This window comes from Myotis lucifugus, unplaced genomic scaffold (assembly GCF_000147115.1).
Source record: "Myotis lucifugus unplaced genomic scaffold, Myoluc2.0 scaffold_22, whole genome shotgun sequence".
Taxonomy (NCBI): Eukaryota; Metazoa; Chordata; class Mammalia; order Chiroptera; family Vespertilionidae; genus Myotis; species Myotis lucifugus.
In genome coordinates this window covers 1,281,351-1,298,904 of record NW_005871070.1, presented here as the reverse complement: position 1 = coordinate 1,298,904, position 17,554 = coordinate 1,281,351, and the positions used below count along the sequence as shown (strand labels likewise).

General features: G+C 41.7%; 1 protein-coding gene across 1 annotated transcript; it reads right to left on the bottom strand.

The window, feature by feature from the left end:
* Nucleotides 1-11,225: 11,225 nt before the first annotated feature.
* Nucleotides 11,226-17,187, bottom strand: CLEC14A (C-type lectin domain containing 14A). The gene is made up of 2 exons (XM_006085812.3): nucleotides 15,926-17,187; nucleotides 11,226-11,444 (listed from the first exon to the last, which is right to left on the bottom strand). Exons 1-2 carry the CDS (start codon nucleotides 17,138-17,140, stop codon nucleotides 11,400-11,402), a joined length of 1,260 nt encoding a protein of 419 aa, XP_006085874.2. The 5' UTR covers nucleotides 17,141-17,187; the 3' UTR covers nucleotides 11,226-11,399.
* Nucleotides 17,188-17,554: the final 367 nt, after the last annotated feature.

Genomic DNA, 17,554 nt, shown 5'->3' with positions numbered 1-17,554 from the left:
TGAGAGGGTCATTCGACCGCCAAAGGGGTCGCGACCCACAGGTTGAGAACCGCTGTCTTAGAGTATTGCACTGGATGGGGATGTAGAATTGGGATATTGACCAGAAAATATAAGACTAGAAAGAAGCTACTATATTCTCAGAGGTAATAAGATCGCATGCTTACACTTTTCTTTCCCCTCTCAAACTGCAAACATAACAATTTAACACAAAGGAACAAACCTTCCCTCTGGCTGTGTGGAGCTAAGAACACATAGTAATTTATAGGAGCAAACTTATACTCTGCACTTTTTCCAGTTCTTTTGACAAATGTATTGGACTGTTGACACCTTCTGATAGATCTATTTCTACCCATCTTTAAAAATAATAATTTATTTCCCAGGTTTAGGGATAAGCAGGAAACATATGATGCAACACAACTGTTTGTTTCTTTCATTTCCCATTCATGATTACTTGAGTTACAAATGACATATGATCCAAACCAGTAACATATGTCTGTGCCTGACAGAGGACATTTTTCATCTTTTGAGTCTGGGTTACATTTTCAGCAGCAGGTGTTGTGAATCTAAGTGAAGTGAAACAAGCTTCTAAATTCACTTCTCAGGTCAACATACTTTAGCAGCGGTTCTCAACCCCTTGGCGGTCGAACGACCCTTTCACAGGGGTCGCCTAAATACATCCTGCAGATCAGATATTTACATTACTATTCATAACAGTAGCAACATTACAGTTATGAAGTAGCAACAAAAATAATTTTATGGTTGGGGGTCACCACAACATGAGGAACTGTATTAAAGGGTCGCGGCATTAGGAAGGTTGAGAACCACTGCTTTAGAGTGTTTCATGGGACCAGAAATAAAAGAAGCCATTTTGCCTTTTTATTTCCCAAAATTTCTCTAAAGCATGGAAGTCTTTAGCTTACTTTTAGACTCTGTAAGCTTGGCTAAATCATTTTCATGTAATGTTTCTTCTTTTGAATAGAGGCTGGTTACCCGGCCCGCCTCTCTCAGATATGGAGGCCTAAGGAACATTTTCTGGTACAGAGGGTGTGGATATTGTCACACCAGGAATCATTATATGAATAACCAAGAAGACCCAATTGTCATCAGCACCATAGTGAACACAACCTAGTTGAGCAGTTTATTCAGGATTCCAGGGGAAATGGACTGGTGTGAAGCTGCCTGACAAAATTTGACTTGAGAATCTAGATTTCAGATGCATCTTTCTGAGGGCTGGACGTGGATAGAGCATAAGAATGCCATTTTGATGAAATAAGTAGAAGTGTCTATTTGTAATAAATTGTATTTAGGGGATTTTTGGACAGAAATTCACTTCTTTTTCTCTGGACTAAGCACTAAATTATGTTACATTAATATATAAAAATGACAGGTTAATCACATCCAACCATTAGGTTTTGACCAACTTGGTTCTAAAGACACACGTAGGCATTAGGAGCTCTTTCTTACCAGTGATGATTGCGACACAGGAACTCCGGGGCTACATTCCTGCAGCCTGGGACACTTTCTCTGTTTGCCTCAGTGGCTTTGCCTTCGTGGCTTACATTACCTCATGGGGGGATTGGTTTTCCATGTCCCCAAACCTGTTATCTTCACAACTGAGTCATTTTTTAACATCATAAATGAGATCATATCTTTTCTGAGCTCAAAACTCTTCACTGGATTTTCACTCACTTGTAATACATTTCAAATTCTTTGCCATATTCTATAATGCCCTGCCTGCCTGGTCCCTCTGTAGTCAACTCATATGATTCATGCCTTACCCACTAACCTCTAGCCAGAGCTTCCTTTTAACACCTTATATATGCTGTGCTCCCGTCAGTCTCCAGGCCTTTGCACATGGTTCTCCTTATGCCTGGAAGGTGGTTCCTTCCCCATCGCTACAACTACTCCTTTCCTTATTTTTCCTTACTTTCCATCCTTTCTTGCATTTTGTAATTGCACATTTATGTGCTTGGTTATTTACTGACTCTTCTCACTAAATTATAAGCTCTAGGAAGGCCGGTGGGGACCTGATCTGTTTATCACTCTGTTCACTGGCACACAGAAGCTACACAATAAATATTTGTTGAAACATGATAGAATAAAATCACTCCGATGGCATAGAGTTCATATACCACTTAGCTCAGGAACTCCTTTCCCATTCTATGTGGCTGTTTGTGAGCCCCAGGAGCACTGTCCTCTCTTTATCAGTCCTGAGAGGCGTTTAAAATAATAAATATTAGAGCTAAAAGCTACACTGGAGATATTTGCTTCCAGATGGGAAACTCTAGGTTTATCAAGCTAAAGAGCTTTACCTTGGGGGAGGAGGGGAGAGAGGAGGTAGTCATTTCTCTACTCTTCTAGGTTCCCTGATGAGGGAATTTTCCCTAAACACTCCTTGTCTCTTACCTCCCCTTGGAGGATGCATGAGTTATGATTCTGAGTGTAGGAGAGGAACTAGGTATGTGGGTCCAGCCCCTCAGGCCCTTTCACTTAGGGACCCACCACAGGACATGCATATCCAGCACTGCTTCTCCCTGGCCCAAGTTTTCAGGCTTAGGCAGTTCTCCATGGGGAGGCCCGCAGCTTCCTAGTTGAGTTTCTGACTGGGGTTAGTGGGCCAGATTTGCCTGCTTCTGGATTTGGTATTTGCAGTGCCAAGGTGCTGGCACAGTTAGCTCTGCTCTCAAATCTACATTTGTATTAGTTTAAAAGGAAATTATTTTCTGATTCCTCTTACTGTTTTAGTTAGCACATAGTTCTCTTATATCTCAACACCAAAGCTCCACAGTTGTTCATTGTCAAAGTTAGGATCTAATCTTCCCGAGCACCCACTCTGATTTCCCATGAACAATGCACTTACCTCAGCCAGTGGCACCACACCTTCCTTCTCAGCCACCTCTGAACTGTCTCTACTACAGTCAGCACCCCCTGACCCAGAGCTTCAGGGACAACACCGTCTTCTAATCCATGCTTCCCCCAGGCTGGTTTGGGTTAAAGACATATTTATAATGATTTCACCATGAACATGTTTTGAGGCTAATGAAATAAATGTTTGTAGAACCAACTTAATAGAAAAATTAGGTACAGATTAGATTAATAAGATAAATCTAAATACCTCATCATGAGTTTATCAGGTTAAAATGCATTTTTTTATCATCAACATGTTTATGTTTACTTTTCCCTAAATTATTTTGTCAATTCTCTAGTTTTTGTTTTATTTTATATTGTTTCATGCAGATTCTTTAAATCTATCATTTCACTCTGACATTTATATTGATATCAGATCAGAATATTTATCTTCTTCTGGTTGAAGTATATTTCAGTATATTTCAGTTAATCATAAGAAGAGAATTGTATTCTGTTATAACTACTATAATGTAATACTTGTAATATAATATTTCTAATGAATCAACAGGTGGACCTTTCCCATGTTCAAATGGAGTATTATTGGGTGTGATTGTGACCTTATTTGTTGAAACCATTACCTTCTCTGGTTATCCTGGAAACAAAGGGAAAGAAAATTTGTTCTATTGTTTCAAATTAAGCAAAAAGCAGAAGAAATAATCCTATATAATAAAGAGGTAATATGCAAATTAACCCTCATGCCCTCACAAGATGGCTGCCTACGACCAGGCCGGCAAGGGGGCTAGTGAGGGATGACTAAATGACTGAAGAGCAGGCTGCATGGGGCGACCAGGCCAGTGGGGGGGCATGTGAGGGATGACCAGGCCAGCGGGGGGGGGGCAGTTGGGGGTGACCAGCAGGGGGGGGGGGGGGCAGTAAGGCGTGACCAGGCTGGCAAGGAGGGGGAAGTTGGGGGCAACCTGGCCAACAGCAGGGGACAGTTAGGGGTGATCAGGCTGGCGGGGGGGGGGTGCAGTTAAGGATGATCAAGCTGGCACACAAAGCAGTGAGGGGTGATCTCGCTGGCGGGGGGCGGGGGGGGGCAGTTAGGGGCAACCAGGCCAGCAGGAAGGTGAGTGATTAGGAGCCAGTAGTCCAGGATTGTGAGAGGGATTGCCAGTCGGATATTCCCCAAGGGGTCCCAGATTGGAGAGAGTGCAGGCTGGGCTGAGGAGACCCCACCCCATGCATGAATTTCATGCACTGGGCCACTAGTAATATCAATAAAATAACACTTAAAGAGCAAACAAACAAAAGTGCCTCCCATGTAGACATACTCTTTTCCTCTGGTGTTGTACAAAAGGTAAAGTCATTTCACATTGTGCATTTGGAGGAGCAAGGCATCAATGGATGTTTTTGCCTAAGTATAACTTCCTTTTCTGCTAGGAGACTGACCCTCTAAACGTTTTTCTGTGTCAAGGTGGCTTATGTCCTTCTCAGTTTGGAGGCTGTGTGCTCTATTTCAGAGATTCTTGTGTCTTTGGTAGAGCTAGAGGTAGACTTTGATTTCTCACATTTTTGTTTCTTCTTGACTCTCCAGCCCTTGCTTCTTATGCCACAAAACACATGTTGATGTTACGAAGAAACTGCAGGAATCCTGAGTGAATGTAAAGAAGTCCTTCGGGCTTGCAGCATATTTTTGTGAGCAAGAACTAAACTTGTGCTGTTTATTCCAGAATGTAACCTGTCCTATTCTGACTAGTACAGCAGATGGTGTGGACATCGTACACATTATTTCCACCCACATTTTACCAGAGAGAACATAGTCACATGGATAATCCTGGTTCAAGGGCTACTGGGATGTTGATACTCCATTACTTTGGAAACAGAGGGGAACAGACAGTAGATGGAAGGCAGTCGGCCTTACGTGCCTCACATTCCAGCGTTGCACTGCTTGCAATGCCCTCCTCCCACTTCTCAGTCTGTGCACAGCCCACACATACTCCAGGGCACAGCTGTCTGCAAACTCCTCAACATTCCAATTTCTCTCTCCTCTAAATTCTAATTGCTCATTGTTTATAACATTTTATTAAGTGATTCATTCATTTAAAAAATTATGAACTACTTACCTACCTCCAGACATTGTGCTAGGTAGTGGGTATATAATGGTGACATAATCTCCAATATCCAGAGCTAGCTTAGCATAGGACCCTACCCAAGTTACATAATCTGTGGTTGAAAATATGAAAAAATCAGTAATATGATGGCATGCAATTACATATTAAGGGGCAGAGCACTATTGGCAGATAAAGGAAGGGAGAAAATCCTGAGGTAGATTGTAGGACAGGAGCACACGGATCATGTCTGTCTTGGATTCTGTCTTATCTCCAGTGTCAATTCACTGTGTCTGGCACAAAATAGGCGTTTAAAGTGATTTTATTTTCATGAGACAAGTGGCCTGAGAGGAGTGTGTTGGGGACTCTTGGGACACAGGTTGGACCAGTACATAGGGTGGGACCAGATTTTGAGAAGTCAGTCATGGATTTTTTTTTTTTTTGGTCTTTTATGTGTTAGAAAATGAGAAGCATAAACTATTTTACTAAAAGGGAGGGGGGTGCTGTAGAAAGACTAAACTGGTTTGCTGAGTGGATTTAGATATAAATATTGAAGTAAAAAAAGATAACTAAAGGATGACTATAATGATGAAAATCTACGTTGGGATGGCAAAAGTGAACCTCAATAAAAAAAAGGGTCAATCTACTGGACATTTCCAAGGGAAGATAAATATGAATTATTGACATAGAATATAAAGGTTTAGAGAAAAAATAGATTGTAAAAGGGCAATTTAGGGTTCCAGCCTGGAATTTTGGAATGAGAGTCATACCATCAAAGAGGTTACAAAAGGAACCTGTGATGAGTTTAATTTGAGGTATGCTGTATTTACTGTGGCAGGAGGGACGGGGGGATGTTTAGCAGGCAGCTGAGGCCTGGAGAGCAGGTATTGTTGGTAATGAAGATGTAGCCTTGGGAGCCTCATTCTGTGGACATGCAAGACCTGAACAGACCTCTGCTCAGCTCTTATCTTTCCCGGCATATGTTAAGGTAAACAGGACCAATTCTCAATCCAATTTTCAAGTGGGCCTTACCCTCTGTGGACTCTTTCCCTGCCAGGGGTGCCCCTGAACCTGTACATATCAATGTACAATAAGGGAGAGGAAGATGCCAGATCATTGTGAAAGGGTAGGGATAGCTAGAGGGATAGAGGGTGATAGAAGGAATACATTCCAGAAGGAATGGTGTGACTGGGAAGTGCAGAAGTCCAGAGCAGAGGCACCCAGGCAACTTCTACAGAGCTATAGCAGTAGAGATATGTGTGTCTCTCTGTGTGTGTATACAGAAAATGCATATATATTTAGAGAAGATCAACAAATGTGTCTCCACCCACCAACCTTGCCCCTTAGGTATGTTTCAGACCACCTACCTGTTCCTCCATTTATTCATTAAAGATGTAGTATCATTTATGTGCCAGACACTGGACATGGAAAAGAACCAGGCAGACATGGTATCTGCCTTAGCAGCGGTTCTCAACCTGTGGGTCGAGACCCCTTTGGCGGTCGAACGACCCTTTCACAGGGGTCGCCTAAGACCATCCTGCATATCAGATATTTACATTACGATTCATAACAGTAGCAACATTACAGTTATGAAGTAGCAACGAAAATAATTTTATGGTTGGGTCACAACATGAGGAACTGTATTTAAAGGGCCAGAAGGTTGAGAACCACTGCTTTAGAGGATCTATATATTAAAGGTGATAGAGATGGGGTGAGTGGGAAGATCAGAACTATATACTCTTAATTCTATCAATCTTGCCTACTCAAAATAAGAGAGTTTAGGTAAAGATCTACAGAAGCAAGAAGTGTTCTGAGTAAGCTAACACTTTGAAGTAGCTCATCCAAGAGGATACTAGCTCAGAGGAGGGCCTGAGCATGTACACTTGCAGCTCCTCCCACCGCTCTTGCTCCCACAATGCAGGAACCTAGTCTGAAAGGCAAACTCAATGAGAGTGAAAGCTTGCTTCCAGTTTGGGAGGCCTAGAAATATCTCTCCCGCATTCTCCCTATTTGCTTCCAATTTCATCCTGTGGGTCTGTCTTTGGGTTCAAGATACAAGGGACATAAGGATGGCAGAAAGATGATACAAGTGGGCTATCAAGAAAAGAATGGTAATAGTGGAAGTTTTGGCTGAGGGGGAAGGACGGTAGCCTTGTGAATTATTTTAAATTTATTTTGTATTTTCTCCTGTGTTTTTTTTTCCTCTCTACTCATTGGATCACAAATTTGTTGTATAGTAGAGTCTGGACTGTGTTCCTGGATGGAACCTCTAAAGGTCCTACTTCCACAGACTCCTGAGTAGAGAAGCCAGTGTGTCCAGAGACCCTGTTCTCCTCAAGTTATAGCTGAGGGAGTGAGGGCTGTCCTATTGAATAGGCCCTCTACTGGGCAATTTTATTCCAAGGGGCAGAGTCCATCGCCATGTGTCCTTCAGCTAAAGGCTCACTGCCTGCCTTGCATTTGCCCCAAACTTTCCTCCCCCAAACAATGGCAGCCCAGTAAATTGAACTACTGCTTTGAGTTGTCAGGGCATCTGACACTGATCTTCAGAGAGGATGACTCTGAGTAGGATAGAGGGAGGGGGCGGGTGTTAGAGAGGGATTTTTGGAGAAACAGATTCTATGTGGATATCTTATTTAGGGATGTTTTTGTAAGGAAAATATAGTTTTGGGAAGGAACAAAGTCTCAGTTCTAAGCATGTGGGAGGGCAGCTGTGAGCACAAAGAAAGTTAGACTTTCAGGGATACAGGCCAAAGAACTTTGTTCAATACTTGTCTTACTATGTATATATCATGAAATGAAAACTTTTATAAGGTATACATGCATTATATAGCTACTAAATAATTTTAAAGATTTAAAACAAAGGGAAGAACAGTGCAGACATGAAAATTAAAGGTAAAAATAGATTATGGAGGGGAATGTTAATACCCTAAAACAAGCATGTCAAACTTGCAGCCCGTGGGCCACATGCCTCGTTTATTTGGCCCATGTTAGCCTTTGAGTTTGATAGCTTGCCCTAAAAGAATTTGATTGTTCAGTATAAAAATTTATATCCATTTGAGTAAATTTATCAATTCTGCCTAATTATAATTTACTTAGAAAACATCTATTGATATCTTGCAATGTAAAGGCAATCTGTTTTTTACAAAATATGTAAGGTATAGTTCCTCACTTCAGCCACATGCATTCGTTGTAGAAATGAAAAAATATACACCAGTGATGAAGGATTTCAGAGAATTGGTTTGAGTTTGAGGTAACTAAGAATGATATCTTAGAGGAGGTAGCATTTAAATTGGGATTTGTGGTATAAACACATATTGGCATGCCAGATGGTAATGGATGGCATTCCAGGTAGAAAGATTGCACATTAAAATTTTGGAGCTACAATAACGCAAGATTGAGTAATTTAGTTCAGCAAAAACACAGGGTACAATATGAGATGAGTGTGTACTAACTTGATAAGGGCTTGGAGGGGCCTGAGCCAGGCTCATGAGTGTAGACTTCACATAATGGGACACCCTTGGGATTCTTTTGAGCAGCATAGTTGAATGGTAAAGTACCTACATGAGGAGGATAAATCTGTTACCAGGATGGGTAGATCACCAGGAGGAGGAGATGAAGAGTTAAGGGGAAAAAGCAGAGTAATGAGATTTCTGCTTGTGGAAGTCATTTAGGATGGATATATATAGCTCAAAGGGAAGAACAGTGTGGACAGGAAAATTAAAGGTAAAAATTGATGAAGTCTCAAATTATGGAGGGGAATGTTAAGACCCTAAAGGAAAGGGTTAGGCATTCCACCTTTGCCTACCATGAAATCAGGAGGATCTAAGTTCTAGGAAGTTTACATATTTCCCTGGCATTGGGACTAGATGCTCAGTCCCATGGTTTTTGGTCACTAGATCTGTCCAACCTGGTTTACAGTGCACATACAATTTCCAGTACTTTTTGACTATCTACTTCTGTGGCTATCAGGTACAAGTTCCCCTTTGATTTTTGTGTGTTGGATTCATTTGGGTTTATTTGTCATGATTACTCCAACCCTAAGGTTTCAAAAGATACACATCAGGCAAAATAAACTTTAGCTTCTCTCTCTCTCTCAATGCTTCCCTCAGGTCCTTCTACCTAGATATATCCCCTGAAGATTGCTATTTACAAAGATCAATGCCATGGGTGACTGTGGTTCTCTGAGGGGTTTTCAGTTTCCCTGGGCCATGCCCTGAGAAGTAAGGTGTCAATTTCCTTTATACTCATTATTCCCCCATCTATCAGCTTCTATCACCATTTCACCCATCGCACCGAGGATTCAGGCCAAGTGAGAAGGGGAGCAAGTTTAGATGCCCACTTAGGGACACTCATCTATGTTACCTCTATTGCACTTACACATATTTGTTTCTCTCTTTTGTGGTAGAATTCTATCTTATTTTAGAAATTATTACACTTTCTAGTTCTAGCCTCTGAAAAGGCCTAGAAACGATGACTGATTCTATAACAGTGAGATCCTTCGAGCCCAGACTCAAGTCTTGAACTGGACAATATAATGACTGTATATAAAATCACCACAGATAATTGTGATGGGGAGGTAGGTATAGGAACCATAGGTGGGGTAAGTTGTCACTAAAGCAAGCCTATGGCAGATAATTAATTGCTATAATTTGAGGAGGCCCATCAGATGATCAACACAGCTCCCATCTCTCCCTATTCTCATTCTCCATCCCCAGCCCTGAAGATGCCTTGAAAACCAGAATTGCAAGCAGAGTAGCTATGAAAACAATCAGCCTGTCGGCCACTGAGAGAGACAAACCATGTTTTGAATTTTTAAAGACCCCCACTCACAGAAAAGTACCACTAACTGTCTGTAATTGTGTTTCCCCAAAATATATATTTAAAACTAAGTTACAGTACCTGTGAATCATCTTATTTGGAAATATTATCTTTACAAATTAAATTAAGCTAAAATGAAGTAAAATGAATTTGGGTGAATCTTAAATCCAATGACTGGTGTCCTTATAAGAAGAGAGGAATTTGGACACAAAGACAAAGAAGAGACACACACAGAGGTAAGAAGGCCACATGACAATAGAGGTAGAGATTGGAGTGATATAGCTGCAAGCCAAGAAACACCAAAGATCATGCCAACTACCAGATGCTAGAAAGAGGCAATGAATGATTCTTTCCTAGAGATTTCAGAGGGATCAAGGCCCTGCTAACACTTTGATTTCAGACTTCTGACCTCTAGATCTGTGAGAGAATAAATTTCTCCTGTTTTAAGCTACCCAGTTTGTGGCAATAACTTACAGTAGCCATAGGAATCTAATTACAGGTGTTGATGCCAGTGTGGCAAACCAGAGATTGAACAAAAAACTAATAAGGAAGATTTGGGGAAAGAGATGTCCATAGAGGGCTTTGCAAAACTCCAGTACATTCTTGGAAATCTAGGAAGGCAAATGAATGAATAATGTAAGGCTGTGCACCTGCCCAGGAAATATTAAAAAAAGACCCTAACTTCTCCAACTCTGAGAGAAATGCTGAGGCCCTGCCAAAGCAAAAAGTGAAGCCTAAGAAAGAATTTTTAGCTATCTGATCATTGGAGTCCTCCTACAACACACACAGAGCCCCTCCACAAAGGGTGGGAGATTTATTGATCCAATCATTTAAATAACTTTCTTTTTAATCACTAGCTGACCATTAAGCTAACTGAGCAGAGAAGTTAGTTCAGTGGTTTACACTTGACAGGGACTTAATCAAGAAAAGTAACCAAACCAACAGGAGCAACAACAAACTATGGTGTGGCTATTGGGGGATGGATTTACGGAACTGCCATATTATGTTATTTAAAACATCTGACTTTCAACAAAATGCATGACCTATACAAAGAAACAGGAAAGCAGTCACATGAAAGAAGCTGAAAAGTACCAAGAGGAAAACAAGTAAAAATGTACAAAGGACCCTCAATAAAATGAACTAACTTTTTTTTCTTTATTGATTAAGGTATTACATATGTGTTCTTATCCCTCCATTGCCCTCCCAACCCCCAATCATACCCTCACACCCCTGGTGTCTGTGTCCATTGGTTAGGCTTATATGCATGCATACAAGTCCTTTGGTTGATCTCTTCCCCTTACACCCACCCTCCCCTACCTTCCCTCTGAGGTTTGATGGTCTGATGGATGCTTCTCTGTCTCTGGATCTGTTTTTGTTCATCAGTTTATGTTGTTCATTTTATTCCACAAATGAGTGAAATCATGTGATATTTATCTTTCTCTGACTGACTTACTTCGCTTAGCATAATGCTCTCCAAAAATGAACTAACTTTTATCAAAAACTATAGAGCCCAGAAGGCAGTGTGATGACTTAATCAAAGCATTAAAAAGAAAATATCAACTAAAAATTCTATGTCCACAAAAACAATCCTTCAAAAATAAAGAAGAAATTAAAGCATTCTCAAATAAACAAAATTTGAGAAAATTTGTTGTCAGCAGACGTTTCCTATAAGAAAACACAAAGGAAGTCCTTCAGAATGATAATAAATGATATCAGCCAGTAGCAAAACCACAAAAAGATATAATGAGCACTGGTAAAGGTGACTAAATAAGTAAATATCAAAGATGGTATAAATGCATTTTTTTCTTTATAACTTTTTATTCTCCTATATGATTTTAAAAGAACTGCATAATAAAGCAATTATCATAAAACTGTGATGATGGGCTTATAGAATATCAAGATGTAATTCTTTTGACAATAATAACACAAAGAACCCTTACTTAAACTGACCCCATCCCCAAGAGAGGATGTAGCAGCTATGTTGGAGCAAAATTGTGGTATACTGTTAAGATTAGTTGGTATTTCTCCTAATTATGCAGTCTTTAAATTAAGATGTTAATTGTAATCTCCATGGGAGCCAATTATAAAAAAAAACTTATGAAAGCAAAAGAAACAATAAGAAAATTAAAATGGAATTCTATCAACTATTTATTTAATACAGAAGAAAACAGTAATGGAGGAACAAAAAGGAAATGAGATATGTAGAAAGCGAATAGGAAATAGTAGATGTAACCTAACTTATCAGTAAGTACATTAATGACAAATGAATTTCACATCCATTCAGTAGGCAGAGATTGGAGAATGGATTAAAGAAAATAGTCTGACTATATACTGTCTACAGAAGACACTTTAGATTCAAAGACACAAATAGTTGAAAGATAGCAACTGCAGAAAGATTGATGCAAAAAGGTATACCAAGCAAAAAGCAACCATAAGACAGCTGAAGTTGCTCTACCAATATCATGCAAAATAGACTTTAAAACAAAAAATGTAACTAGAGATAAAGAGGAACAATTTATAATGATAAAGGAGCCTATATATCAGGAGATATAATAATTATAAGCATATATGCACTTAACAACAGTGCTTATATATATATATATATATATAGTTTTTAAATATGGCAGAACTAAAGGTAGACATAGATAATTCAACATTAAAAGTGAGTGACCTCAGTAAGTTAAAAAGGGTTGAAGCCATACAAAGTATGTTTTTAAATACAATGAAATCAAATTAAAAACAGAAGGAATGTAGGGAAGTTATAAAATATGTGGAAATTAAGCAACATCCTCCTAAATAACCAATATATTTTTTAAAATCACAAGGAAAATTTTCTAAATACTTGGAGATGAATGAAAATGAAAACACAAGATGGCCAAATTTACTGGGTGTCACTAAAGCAGAGGTTAGAGTGAAATGTATAGCTATAAAAACCTGTATTAATAAAGAAAAATCTTAAATCAATTACCTAATTTTCTACTCTGAAAAATTGGAAAAATAACACAGTAAACCCAAAACAAAGAAAATGATGGAATAATAAAGATTAGAAAAAAATAAATGACATAGAGGTTAGAAATACAATAGAGAAAAATCGACGATTCCCAAAGTTAGTTATTTGAATAGGTCAACAAAATTGGCAGACTTAGTTAGACTGACCCCATCCCCCAAAGAAGAAATACTCAAATTACCAAAATTAGAAATAAAGAGAGGACATCATTACCAATTCTATGGAAATGAAAAAAGAATTATATGGAAATTCTATGAATAATTATATGCCAACAAATTAAATAACCTAGAAATAATTACTGAAGTATTCAGAGGGAATGGAGCATTAGGCCCAAAATTTACTTGTAAATAATTCAAGAAAAAAAATGTTTTACGGTACTCATTACTTCTGTATATATGAAATTATTTAAAAGAGAGAGAGAGAGAGAGAGAGAGAAATAAAAGAATGATACCATGTAAGGCCACTATTCACAGCAAGGCTTATCATTGTAAGAAAGAAGGAATCTGGAAGTTCACCAATAATGGTTTACTTCTAACCAGTGGGAAAGTTCATTAATATGTTTCAACATGCACACATGTGCACATGCACGAATGCCTGAATTTGTGTTTGCAGATGTGGAGCAGTGTCAGAATCAGCCGAAAGGCTAAGGTGTGGCTGCTGGAGTGGATGGCTGAAATAAAGTGAAGGTAGTTGGAAGTGAGGAAGTCACGGAACGGGAATGCACAACATTGGAAGAGTCATACTTGAGGACTTTGAGATTGTGTAAGACGATGGCAGGACTTGGGCTGGAGAGAAAGACTGTAAGTTAGGTTCCAAGTCTTTCTTGTAAGGAAATAACTGAACAGACATCTATGAAATGAGTGTAAGGGAAGAGGGCTTTAAGTAAGAAAGAAATGAACCTCAAAGAGGTCGAAGAATTAAGGAAGGGATAGTGGAGACCTAGTACAGAGGAAGGACGTGGATCCTAACCTTAAATATTTCTTAAGCACTGTGCCTAGCTGGCCTGATTCTGCTATAGATTAAAAATTTTATGGAAGACTTCATAGCTAGAAATCAAAGGAAATTATATGAAGCTTGGTCTGCAATTGCTATGTCTCAGGAAATCAAATATGAAAGTGTTTTCTGTAATTCTTTCCTGATCTACTTACAAGGAGAATAGGTGAAAAGAACAGAGTAATTGAGCTGACACTAATTTATTCTTCACACTTATTTGTGAAATGATTTATTTAAAATTCCTTTGAATGTTGCTAATTCTAATTCATTTGTGATTTTATTTAAATGCAACTGCTTAGACAAATCTTTAACATATGAAGCAAATTACCTGTTACTTTATTCCTTGATTATTATAACACCATATATATTATATATACAGGGGTGGGCAAAAGTAGGTTAATAATAATAATAAATATAATAAATAAATAAGTAAATAACACAATAATAAACTCTGTTTTGTGTACTCATAATTGTAAACCTACTTTTGCCCACCCCTGTATATATTTTGTACATTGCACACTCAAGAACATAAAAATGGTTCTATGAAGATATAGTGTAAACTTTATGGTTGCTAAGCTTGTTTCTCTATCTGTCTCCATGCACCAATCTCCACACACTTAATTTTAAAGATTTGTTATACAAGTAGAAGAGGAATATTTTCTAGAGGGGGGGGGTCTCAATTCCACTAGATAGTGATTATTGTTGTCTTAATTGTTTTTTGAGGAATGCTTCATTTAAATTACTTTCTAATACCCCAAGTCCTAACAAGATGATAGATATTTGTATTTACCATTTACTCTTATACTACTAATTCTTATGGAAGGCTGTTTGTCATGCTTTTGCCCCTGTAGACTCTTATTAAATTGAAATCACTCCAAGATGAGTACGTATGGTCACTACACATGTTTTTATTAAGTGGGGGAGGAAATGGTCTGGAATTCAAGTTTTTCCATGGATTAAACAGTGCACAAGAACCAGCAACTTTGGAGGAAATCCAGTTTACTTTTGCTTTAATGCACCCAGAAGATTTCAAATCAATACTTAGCATTAGTGTTTCAATTGAAAATTAACATTGCTATAATTGGAAGCGAGCATCAGCATCCTGATGCTTAGGAGAGGGCTATTTGGTTGGGAAGGTCATTACACTGGAGAGCACAAACATTGGGAGAGCAAAACAAACCATTTGTTTCCTTGAGCAAGGACACACAGTAAACACTTGAATGCGTGGTCAACTATAATTTGCTTCTAGAGCCAGCGAATTTGGCAACACTGCAGTTTAGATTTCTAGCAGAGCACACACATAGCAGTAACTTTGAAAGCAAAATATATTTAAAAAAAGAAAACAAGGAAGAAGTTACTAGTTCTTAACATTTCCCCCCTCAACCTAAAGGCAGGATGTACTCTTGCTGCCATGTCCAGCGTGCTCCTCACTGCTCTTCCTAAATAATTACTCCTCCAGGAAACCAATGACATTTGAGTCTGGGTTATCAACAATCCTTTATTTTTTTTTTGCCTGGGATTTTTAAATCAATATATTCCCAGTCTGAACAGAGTTTTTCTTTCCATCGTGGTAAAAAATAAAATGTAAAATATTGTATTGTTTTCTATATGCTTTCAGTATCTTAAAAAGTTCAATCACTTCTTCAAATCCACAGGAAAAGCCCTTTCCCGGGTAGAATCCTGGGCTCAGTACCGCCTAAGGCACTCCCACCTCTTCCTCATTAGAAACGGAGCATCCAGTTCGGATGTAGCTCCTCCGTGGGGTAGAGGGAATTAGGGGAAGGGAACTTCTGCAGAAATCACCAGTTCCACAGATAAGCCCCTCTTCTCCGTTCCCCTTTTCATTGAGAGTGAAAAACTACTCACAAGAAGTGCTCACTGTCCCCTTCCACTAGGTGACTTCCGAGTCCAAAGAGGACCCGATCAGTGAGGCGCCCTCTGCTCTGTCCCGCAGCCTGCGACTTCACCCCATTGCGTCCTGTGCCGAATTGGAGCTCAGAGCAGTAGCCTGCGCACCACTCTCCACCCCAGGAGGGGCCAAAGGCCCCTTTCCTGGCCTAGAGGAAGGGCTTTTGTGAAAGCAGAGTTTGAAAAGCCCCAGCACTGTCATGGTCAAGATCACCAACACTACCACTGCTATGCTCACAAGTATGAAGACCACGGTGGAGGAGGAGTCCAAAGCCTTGGGCATGTTAGAGGAAGACGTGGCATTAGACGTGGGAATCACGCTTCCTGGAGAAGTGATGGTGGCCTCTGAGTTGGCTTGAGGGGACATCTGCAGGGTGGGCTTCGTGCTCTTTGCTCCCCACCCAGGAATCTCAGAAATAGATGTTGCTGAACTGCCTTGTCCAGGGACCTGGGGCCTCTCTCCTGGTTTTTCAGGGCCCCTGGGTGACCATGTTCTCCTCGGCATGGGGCTGGTTGCAGTGGCCAGGGGGTGCCTGGTGGGCCCCTTGGCTCCCCCCGGGTCCGGCTGTCCTTCTCCGTAGGTTACACAAGAGCGTCCGTCTTCCCCCAGCACGAAGCCCGCAGCACACTCGCAGACAAAGCCTTCCATGTCGTCCAGGCAGTTAGAGAGCTCTGCGCATTTGCCTGCGCGGAGGTACCTCCCGGGGCAGGGACAGAGCACAGCCCCGGAGGGTATCCCGTCCCAGCGAGCGCCGACCCCGTCCACGATGCAGGTGGCCGTGGTGGATTGCTGCCCCGGGCAGCGCGCACTCACCTGGGTCCCCGGGGGACTGAAGTCCAGCGCCGCGCTGTGCAGCTGGAAGGGCGCGCGGTAGCTCAAGTCCGAGGCGGCCCCGGGGCGCGGCGCCGGGCACAAGCCCTCGAACTGGTACTTGCACAGGTAGCCGTGGGCGCGCCAGTGGCAGCGCATCTCCTTCCAGCCTGCGGGCTCCACTCCCTCGGCGGCTTGGAGCGCCGCGCAGTTTCGCGCAACGCAAGAGCGCTGGGGCTCCTGCACCCACGGCAGCGTTTCGTTTTCCAACCCATCGACGTGGACGTCGGGGGGCACCCAGGAGAAACCCCGCAACGGCTCGCTCTCCAGGGTGCACTGGGACCGCCTACGCTCCAGCGCCACCCAAAACAGAAGGTCTTTGGAGCCCCCTCCGGGCCCCGGGCCTGCCCGCAGGAGAGCGAACACCTCGCGGAGCTCAGCGCCTCCGCGCACCGTGCTGAGCGCCCCGCCGCGCAGGTTGCAGGCCTCCTCGGCCGCCAGCCGCTTGATGCTCGCGTGGTGCAGGCTGTAGCAGGCCCCCGAGGCAGAGCAGCCCGCGCGATCGGCGGTGGGGTGCTCGCCACCGCCGGGTCGGGGCCAGAACGCCTGCCAGAGGAGGCACAGGGTGAGCGCCGGCCTCATCTTGAAGGCCCCGCGCCCACAGCTGCTCCCAACTTGGCGCAGTCCGGCCAAGGGCTCCGAGGTGTCCCTAGAGCGCGGTCACCGCCCTCTACCACTGGCTCTACCCTTACTTCCCCCGCCCACCCCCACCCCCAACCTCCAAGAATCCCCACCAGTGTCCTGGCGGCAAACAGGCTTCCCTTAGGCCGAGACAGGAAATGTGCCGGGAGCTCTGCCAGGGCTGGTGCAGCCTTGATTTATTCTGGGGTCAGGAACACAGCTGGCGCGGGGCAGGGAACGCAGTCGACCAGGAGGTCAAACACCCTGCTAAGAGCAGGGGGGAAAGAAAGTCGATACTTCAGGGGGGAAAGGTTAGGGAGTTTTAGGACCTTAAATACCCTAACACTTTGGTGAACACGGACAGGAAGGGCCGGA